At 37.4% G+C, this 10270-nt stretch overlaps 1 protein-coding gene across 2 annotated transcripts in view; it reads right to left on the bottom strand.

Moving 5' to 3' along the window:
• Window positions 1-819: 819 nt before the first annotated feature.
• PARP8 (poly(ADP-ribose) polymerase family member 8) overlaps window positions 820-10270 on the bottom strand; it is a 193665-nt gene continuing 184214 nt past the window's right edge. For both annotated transcript variants that reach the window (XM_070357474.1, XM_070357473.1), the window contains exon 27: window positions 820-1195. In XM_070357474.1, the coding sequence (XP_070213575.1) occupies window positions 1093-1195 (103 nt within the window). In that variant the 3' untranslated portion in view covers window positions 820-1092. The remainder of the gene's footprint in view (window positions 1196-10270) is intronic.

Below are 10270 nucleotides of genomic sequence, written 5' to 3'. Positions count from 1 at the left end.
GTATTCATATTCTTTTAATATAAAAGAAATTTCAAAGTTTGTCTTCTTTCTCAATATGAAAAACAAACTAAGCACAGATCTTAAATGAAAAAATATAAAAAGGCTGGTGTGGTATAAATAAATGTAAAAAACATTCCATTGTAGGAAATAAAAATATATATACTGTTTGGTTAAATTCAAGGTCTTTCTTTTAAACATATGATCATTCAAATACAGATTTAGTCCACCAGGGGTGTCTACATACCCCAGATTACAACATTATAACATTATAAAGAGTTTAACTGAAGGGAAAATTCTTTAAACAAATAGAAAATTTGTTTGCAAATATTTTCAGTGAATGAATGGTGATGAATTTGGCTCATATCTTGCTTTATGTCCAGAGAGAATATCATTTTCTTACTGAATATTATTTTCTTTCCATTGAATGAGAACAGAACTGTGGAGCTATGCCATCTTTGTTGTTAAAATACATATATGTGTAGATGCACACATATATGCACAATCAGACATTTGATGCATGAATCTATAGATACGTATATTACATACTTTTAGGCAAAGCACTGCATCTAAAGACCTAATTGTTTTCATATAAGGAAAAATAACAGATTAGGAAACATCCTTCCCCAAAACATTCGAACTTTCATACTGCTAATTATATAGCACATCAGAATGGGCAAACATTATACTTTTTGCAAAGTCTCTTACAGATTTAGACGCCATTATAAAATGCTTTCAATTCTCTTTTGGTACCCTAAGATGTCGGTATATAATATTAAATTTCCAATTAGAGAGTTTAATATAAAAATATCAGCACAAAACTGTTTTTTCAATCTGTTTATTGTGTGAGGAACCCAAACTTCAGTTTAAGTGCTGTGTAATTTTATTACTAGATTCCATAACCCTACAATTGATAAATTATATACCATTTTAGGTATTTAATGATATACTTAGAAATACTAAGAAAAAAATCAGTATTCAAAGGATTAATTTTGTTTATAATAACAATAAATTATTTTATCATCTTCTTCAGTTCAAAATCCAGCTTTGAACCCGAGGAAGGCTTTCAAATCATGTGAATTAAATGGTGGTCCTCTAACCAGTAGCAGTTTGATTACCAATTACTCGAAGGATCTCTTTGTGAATGCCTCCTTCTTGCGTGTTAATATTTGCGTCTCCCACTTGGCCATCTTCATAGCTAAAACACAAAAACATCAAACATTCAAAAAGATGAAACATTCAAGAACATTTTGAGAGCACTTAAGACAGCTTAGAAATGATCTCTGATACCTAAAGTACTGTCCAAAGGAATCAACAGAAGGACAATTCTCCGTTATATTTAATAACATGATCACATTACTAAATGCAGAAAAGGTCACATCACTAAACACATGATTATTCCACATCATGCCCTGATTTGCCCCTTCATTTTAAATTTTAACCCCCCATAAAGCATTGCTTGAATGGAGGAAGCATGCCAGTGTCTCTGGCCCTGTGAACACTTCCCTCAGCAGTTGTTATTTGAAGCCTGCTGAGAAAGAACATACTGACTTCAGTTTTATGTTCCTTGGTTTCTTGACTTCTTTGCTCCATTACTACTTCAATTATTTCTTTATTTTCTGATCAGTAACACTCTCAGAAAAATCACCTTACCTTCCACCATTGCTCCTGCAGGATTCTTGCCTTTTAATTACTATTCGGTTGTAATCAGTGCTGTATTTTTTTTTTTCCCTTATCACTGGTTGCTGTATTTAGTCCAACTAAATTAAAACCCTATTCTTATTTATGCTGGTACTACACATAAGAAGCAAGTCTGCCAAGTTTAGCTAAGTAGTAGAAGTGAAAATACAACATTAAAAGACTGCGATTACTAAGTCCTTTAGAAAGAAATAATTACATTTTAGATGATAATTCATTTCCTCAAATAAACTTACTTGGGCAATAAGAATTTCCCAAGAATGAATTTTTAAACTTCCATGATAATATTCAGAGTAGAATAAGTAATGAATTAATTTTACTTCATAAAAATGACTTCAAGACAGAAGCTTTAGAGAAGTGGTAATTACTTCAAAATAGATAACCAGGGGTGTAAGCACAGAGTCTCAGAGATTAATGTGTGCCACTGTCTTTTTCCCACCAAACCTAAAATTCTCCTGAAATGGTACAATACAGAAAAACAAAATAAATGACATATAACAATGAGAAGTTAGGTCTTTATATAATCAACTGCTTAAAAACCCAGTGATAACTGCATTTGTATCAAGTTTAAACTCCTAAGGGGGCTTCCTTGGTAGCTTAGATGGTAAAGAATCTGCCTTTAATGCAGGAGACCCAGGTTTGAGCCCTGGGTTGGGAAGATCCCCTGAAGGAAATGGCTACTCACTCCAGTATTCTTGCCTGGAGAACCCCGTGGACAGAGGAGCCTGGCAGGCTACAGTCCATGGGGTTGCAAAGAGTCAGACACAACTGAGAGATTAGCACTTTTTAAAAAAAACTCCTAAGAAATGGCCCAAGGTTGCCTACTTGGTTAATTCTTACTGTGCAAATACACACATACACATATGTATACATAAGGCATTCAGTGGTGAAACATTATTGTGAAAAAAGAATAGGATATATGGTACAAAGCCCAGTTGTAAATATTTTCTCAGGAGATCAAACAATATTCTATCATGTCCGACTTTTTACGACCCTATGGACCATAGCCCACTAGGTTCCTCTGTCCATGGGATTCTCCAGGCAAGAATACCGGAGTGGGTTGCCATGCCCTCCCCCAGGGGATCTTCCTGACCCAGTGGTTGAACCTGCAACTCTTTATGTCTCCTGCATTGGTAGGTGGGTTCTTTACCAGTAGTGCCACCTGAGAAGCCTCTGTTACAAACTAGAGAATGTGTAAAGCAAAACACTTTAGAATTATCCAGATCTAATCAGGTGTTTTGAAGCAAACTGTATAGAAATATATCTTATTGGACAAGTAAAATATGTTAGCCTTGTTTCTGTATAAATTCTGGCTACTCACTGGATCAAGAGTAGGTTGAGCCATCCATAATTCTGAGCAAGGCTGGGGAAGCAACCTGGCTTGCAGGCTCAGCCCAAAGAAGATAATGGTGCTTTACCAAACCAACTGAGCTAGCTCCTCTAGGATACAGATTATGGAAAACTTTTTAAAGAGATTGACAAAAAGAGTATAAAGCAGACACAAAGAAAACCATATTGCTTTGAGAGAAGTGGGAAGAATGGCAGGTCCTAGAATTGTTTTGTTCTTGATGACTTTCCAATTTTAGGTCCCAGTCCACGTGTAACTCCAGCCTAAATTTCCTCATAGGAGATTATGTCTATGATACTTTGGGTATAGTCAACACACCTACTGTGTCCCCTGTGCTTTGGACACAATGTTGAGTAAAATATTCTCATCTTTATAGATATCCCAGCAGCAGCCTACATCTCTCTTCTTTTTAATTTAAAGTGGATGTTGATTAAAATTTGTCTGTAATACGTCATAATTTCCATTTTCTCCTTAACCCACTGCAATTATTCTTCAGGTCCTACTGCTAAGTTGCTTCAGTCGTGTCCGACTCTATGCGACCCCATAGACGGCAGCCCACCAGGCTCCCCCGTCCCTGGGATTCTCCAGGCAAGAACACTGGAGTGGGTTGCCATTTCCTTCTCCAATGCATGAAAGTGAAAAGTGAAAGGGAAGTCGCTCAGTCCTGTCCGACTCTTCGCGACCCCATGGACTGCAGCCTACCAGGCTCCTCCGTCCATGGGATTTTCCAGGCAAAAGTACTGGAGTGGGGTGCCACTGCCTTCTCCCTCAGGTCCTACTACTATCCCGAAAAATACTGACAACGGTTGCCCATGGCAACCAGAAGACTATATCCACTATGTCCGCAGCATGGGATACAGTTGATGGCTCTTTTTCGTGAAGCTGTATCATCTCTTCCCTCCTTAGTTGGCCCTTTGATAATTAATTCTCAGTCTCCTTCATTGCATTTTCTTCCCTAACCTCCCATTTCAATGCTGGTTTTATTCACAATTCACTCCTCTGTGTTCTTTCTTTTCATGATATGCAAAGAAAGAACATAGTCTTTAGTCTCTCCCACTGTTGTTACTATCAACCACTTGCCGATTCCTAAAACTGTATCTCCAATCCTTACATCTTGCCCTAACTATACACTTCCTACAGAAATCACAGAGGTGGTGTATTTAAAACTGAAATTTAATTTACTAATTCAAAACTGACTGCTCTTTTCTATTCTGTCAGTCTTTAAACTTGAAGTACTACCATCTATCAGGAATAACAGGAAAACCAGTTATTCTTGGTTATGCCATGTGCCCAAATCTAATAAATCATCTGGTTATCTCACTTCCAGTTTCCTACTTATTCTCACTTGCAACTTCTCTCAATCTGACACCATCAACTTCATTTAGGCTTTCACTGGTAAACAAATCTAATGGTAAAGAATTCGATTGCCAGTGCAGGAGATGCAAGAGACTTGGGTTTGATCCCTGGGTTGGGAAGATCCCCTGGGGTAGGAAATGGCAACCCACTCCAGTATTCTGGGCCTGGTAAGTTCCATGGACAGAGGAGCCCAGTGGGCTACGGTCCATGAGGTCACACAGTAGGACACGACTGAGTGCACACACACACACACACACACATACACACTATTCGTCTAATGAGTGATTTTCAAATTGCACGTTGTATACAGTTAGCAGGCTCTGAAATTAATTTAGACTGTGCAGGCTAGCATTTTTCAATGAAATTAGAATAGAGAAGGGCAGTAAGTACCAACCAAGATTGTTCTTTCCCTGGTCCCAATGTCAAATACATTTCTTTTTGTAGTGAGAAACGCTGATCTAGACGATTCTACTAAACATGGTAACTAGTCTTTCTAGCTCTACACTTATCCGCACCATCCCTCCTACAAGACTATTCTCTGCCCTGCTAAAGTGATGCAAATGGCCATTGCTTTACTTGTAAAACAAGATCCAACGTCACTGCCATTCACTCTAGAGTCCTTCCTAATCCAAACATAAATTTCCTCTCCAGTCATGCCCCATCTCTCTCCCCTCACTCTATTTTCCATTCAGATGGAAGGGTTCTCTGTACCCAAATACACATTCACTGACACTCAAAAAGCCTTTGACGTTACAGAGAGGAGGTGAGACTCACATTCTTTAAATAAACTATAATAATTTAGAGAAAGAACATAAGGGAGAAAAGAACAGAGAGCAAGAATGAGAAATTGAGCTGAAAGTATCAGGAAAAATGCTTATTTTTCCATTGTCTGTGAAGCCCATAGGAAATACAACAGTTGAGGGCTGAAGGATAAAATTGATCAAAGGCATTTGGGTGTCTGAAACTATGAAGCATATATAATAATAAAGGAAAACCCAACTACCATTTGAGTTAGTCAACCAGCAGGGCTTAGATACTTGAATTACTAGTGGCATTACAGCGTTTACTATAATATAGCATATAGACTATTTTGCAGTTATTATTATTACTAAGTTGTTAATGTAAAACTGTTGTTTTACGTTAAACATGTTGCAGTTTACCTACATCTAGAAAGCAACAAAATTTTAAAAAGAAATAGAGCAAGAATGATATCAACAGGGAAGTGATACACTTGAGTGGGGGTTTCTGAAGAAGGAAATATGAAATTATCTGCAAGAAGACAAAAATTACTTATGTTATTAGTGATATAAAAAGTGTGGAAGTGTTGGTTGCTCAAGTGTGGGCAACTCTTGGTGACGCCATGGACTATACCCAGCCAGGCTCCTCTGTGTGTGGGATTCTCCATGCAAGGATACCGGGATGGGTTGCCATTTCCTTCTCCAGATGATCTTCCTGACCCAGAGATCAAATCTGGGTCTCTCACTGCATTGGCAGGATTCTTTACCACTGGCGCCACTTGGGAAGCTCATAGCAGCTTTGGGACAGTTTTAAGACTGGTACACATACATGTGTTTTCTGATTTCCTAAATCTGGAATCCAGAAATGGTAGTACTGCTTTTCATTAGCTGCAGGGAGGAGAAATTCACTGTGAACTGAATGACATTCAGCACGTCTCCAAAGTTCCTGTAAGAAATCTGATGCTGTAAGTGCATTGTCTACTTCACAGCCCATGTAGAAATCTCTTGATTAAGTTAGAACATTCAGTCTTTTGTCACTGCTTTCATTCAATATGTATTAAGTCTTTCTGCACAAGACATGAGATTCCCAAACACAGACAGAATTTGCATTTTACTAGGGGAGATAATAGAGTTATGCAGTTAACTGGAGGACAAGGCAGCCTGGGTGAACAAAGAAAGGGCAAGCAGAAGTCACAGTAAAGACAGATATCCTGTCTGACTGGGACGCCGGGAAAGGCCCCATGGAAAAGACCACATAGTTACGCCTGGAAAGGTTGATTAAAGGCTGAACTGGTGAGAAGGCCAAGCACTGGTACTGACTGAGCAAAGGCACGGTGAATGGGAACAACAGTTCCAAGTTTTTTCAAGAAATGGCTTGGAAAATAATTTTATTCAATGAGTGGTTTATATGGATAATTGAAGTCAAGTCAGATGGGCACCATGTTGCAGAATGCCAATTTTTTTGTTTTGTTTTGTTAATAACTATTAGCCTTCATGAACAAGGAATAATCAAACTCTCCTTTTGGAAAAATAATGTGGTATAAATTGTATGATCTTATTAACTGTTGTTAACTCTAAGGTGGGACTATGATGGGTAACTGTCTCTCTTTCAACTTGCTTTTGATTTCAGTGTCTGTACATTGAACAGGTACCACTAACGTAATAATGTTTTTTATAATCTGGCAGTATAAAAAAATAGGTTAGGAGCAATGAAGAAAGCAGAAGCATGGAAAATAACTAGCAATCTTCTGGTGTACTGCAGGGAGTTTATGATACACACGGAAACAAATGTGTTTACAGAAGAAAATCGTGAAAAGATGTACTTGGGAACCGATGACTAGCAAGCAAGGAAAAAGAAACTGAAAGCTACAGCTCAGGTTCCAAGTCTCCTTGATGTATGACGTGAGCAGAGATGGAGGAAGTTGTGAAAGCAGATAGGGGATTTAGCAATAACAGGCTCCACTTTGTACGTAATGATCTGAAAATTAGTCGACTTTGGAGGGGAGGGAAATATCCAGCAAGCAGTTATAAAATTGGCATTTCATTCATTCCTACTTATCTGCCAAGCACTATGCTGGTGAGCTATGTAGTGCCCAGTCTCAAGAGGCATACAGAGTAGTAGTGGAGGAGACAATACATAAAAAGAACAATCCAATCATAGAAACACATCCAAGGTGTTATACAGTAACAAAAAGGAGCAGCACAAAGGCATCAAGAGAAGTTTCTGGGAGGAGGGAAGATATACACTAAGATTTAAACGAGCAGTGGGAATTAGACAGGTAATGTTGAAGAGATAGGCAATAGAGAAAAGAATGAAAGAAAGGATCCAAGCTTAATGAAGAAAGGAAAGAAGAACAGCATGGAGTGCAGAAATTCCAGCATACAGGTCAGATTGCACAGCGTAACATTCCAGGTATGAGAGAGCGGCCAGTGGAAAATGATGGGCCATGCAGCTGGGCATCTCTTCCTCCTTCAACACAGTGGTGTTGAAAAAAAGAACAAAGCATCAAGGAGTCAGTTGGTTCCCTTTGTAAAGGAGACTGGACTTCATCTTATAAGCAGTAAGCAGCTATCAAAGACTTTTAAGTAGGGGAGTGATGTGGCAGTTTCAATCTTGGAAAGAGATCTGGGTTAGAGACAGAGAAATTGGATTTATTACAGACTGGGGATGAAGCAAAGCTCTCAGATCATATCAGTTTGATGTCACACAGCTTATGTCACTGAGCCATGACTGAATGTCCTGTTGTCTAACTTCATAAATAAGCTGTCTCCTTGCTATGCTCCCATTCAAACACTGTATTTTTTTTGCAAAATCATGGTGCAATGTATCTCTTATTTCTCAAAATAGCCATTCTACAGTTCTTATTTCATAAACTTCTCTTATAGCTACCTTTTTAAGATATATTTCAAACTTTGACCTAAAATAAAAACCATACATATTCTAAAACATTTTCCTTTTTGTGCCCCCTCGCCTTTTTGTTCATTAAAAATTAACTGAAAAGCAGCTGTGTATCATATATCATACAAGCTGATTCAGGGCATGCAGGGCAGTAAAAAACAACAACAACAACAACAATAGGAGTTCTGCCCTTTAAGAGTTAACATATAGCCTCATGAAAGAGTCAGACACAACGAATAAACTGGATTTAAATGGAAGTTCTGCACTGAGCTGTAGGAATACCAGGAAGAGAGGTTAATTTTTATTAGGAGCTTCATGGAAGAGGTGGTATTTGAGCTAGACCTTAAAAAGTAGATTTAGATAGGAATTTCTGAAATTTAGCACAGATATCTGCTTCACTCCAGAACCTGAAAATACCCCACATCTCTTTTCTGCAGATGGTCTGTTTTATTTTGTCCTTTCTGCTCTTAAATTTCTGAACATCTTGAAATGTTTTGAAAATATATACCTTATATTGATATGACAAAGAAAATACAGTAACAGTTCATCTGCAAACCTTCCTGCTCTAAACCAAAGAACCATGGGAGCATTAAACGCTTAGGTGGAAATATCAGATAGAAAGATACAAAAACTGGCAGTTCTTAAAGTGTCCTTGGTCCCGAGTAGCTGAGGGAGAAGATACACTCCCACCTCTGCAAGTTTTCACGATGGCAGTGACGGGGGTAGGATAGCACGGGGTGCCCATGGCTCTAGATGCACCCAATCGATTGCCTTCTCTTGGATTTTATTATTCATTCCCATTTACGGAAAATATCAATATTTTCTGTAAATATAAAATATATTTGATATTTGATCAAATATATTCCAAAAGACCAAAATATCAAGTTTTCCTCTCCAGCTTTAAAATCCCCATTTAGTGTGAAATAAACATTTTTGTTGTATATGACCAGAGCACAAAGTGGTTTTTACATCCCCTGTTTAAGCCCAAATTCTGGCCCTTTAAAAACAGCTGCCTGCTTTCTATATATTGACATTAATGTCTTTGTGCACATGAGTCTCAAGATTAGTTACAAAATCAAGCTTTAGTTTGATCAGTTCCTGGATACTCAAAACTGGCTGGAATCTGTTCTTAAAATCTGAATTACTACATTTTGCCTGAAGCATATATATTTGGTTAAGTTTATTCATTTTTGGAATTTTCCAACAAAATTTTTTTCAAACTTCTTATTCTTCTGTTTTCCCTATCTGATATTGTCCTTTAAATTTTACTTTAAATTTTTTCTGATGCCCTAATCCCTAAAATTTCCCCTGTTTTCCCCTCATTCTCTGGTATTGTTTACTTTTTGGGAAGAATGTGATTAGAATATCACATAGCTGTTTTATTCTCTCCTTCATTCTGGAAATCAGATTAGCATGGAATTTATTATAATTCACTACTTTATATCCTAGTCATCAGGAACAGTTCCTAACTAGAAATCACACAATGTGTAAAATAAATAAATAAAATAAGAACAGAAATTTAGTTTCTGTCTGATTACAGAATATTTGTGAAAACTCATTTTTTCTCAATTTATTTTTTTTCCTAGATGCTACCGCTCACTGGGGAGTCACAACACTAGTAGAAGTCTGTGATTATATCTTTTATAAAGAAAGAAACTGATGGTTGTAATTAGAATGTACATTCATTAGTGAATTGATTTTCCTTTTGATGTGTTTTGAATCTTATCAATTTTCCTTAATTAGTCTCTTCTCTCCTGAGGGATGAAGGATGAAATCTCATTTGTGTTTATAACGAAATGAAAATCATTACCTTAATAGAATTTTCCCCATTTGTATTATTTGGAAAATATCTGAGGATACAGAAAGTATTTTCTTCTCTTGTCTTCAGATGGTCTTTCCTCATTTTTTTCTTATGAAATACAGAAATCCTTGTCTCCAGTCAATATCCACATATGTGCCCTACTGATTTAGTTTAGATATAATTTGTGTAAAACTGCAAAGAAATACTACTACTTCTGAGCACTTCCATATCTAAAGTTGTTTATTTAGCTCAACAAATTTGAATTTTAGCATTAACACTAAATGGGGCTTCCCAGGTGGTGCTAGTGGTAAAGAACCTGTCTGATAATACAGGAGACAGCGTTCAATCTCTGGGTAGAGAAGATCTCCTGGAGAAGGGAATGGCAACCCACTCCAGTATTCTTGCCTGGAGAATCAAGGACAGAGGAGCCTGGC

The sequence above is a fragment of the Bos mutus genome, chromosome 20, assembly GCF_027580195.1.
Source record: "Bos mutus isolate GX-2022 chromosome 20, NWIPB_WYAK_1.1, whole genome shotgun sequence".
In the NCBI taxonomy this organism is placed as follows: Eukaryota; Metazoa; Chordata; class Mammalia; order Artiodactyla; family Bovidae; genus Bos; species Bos mutus.
This window is presented reverse-complemented; position numbering and strand designations above follow the sequence as displayed.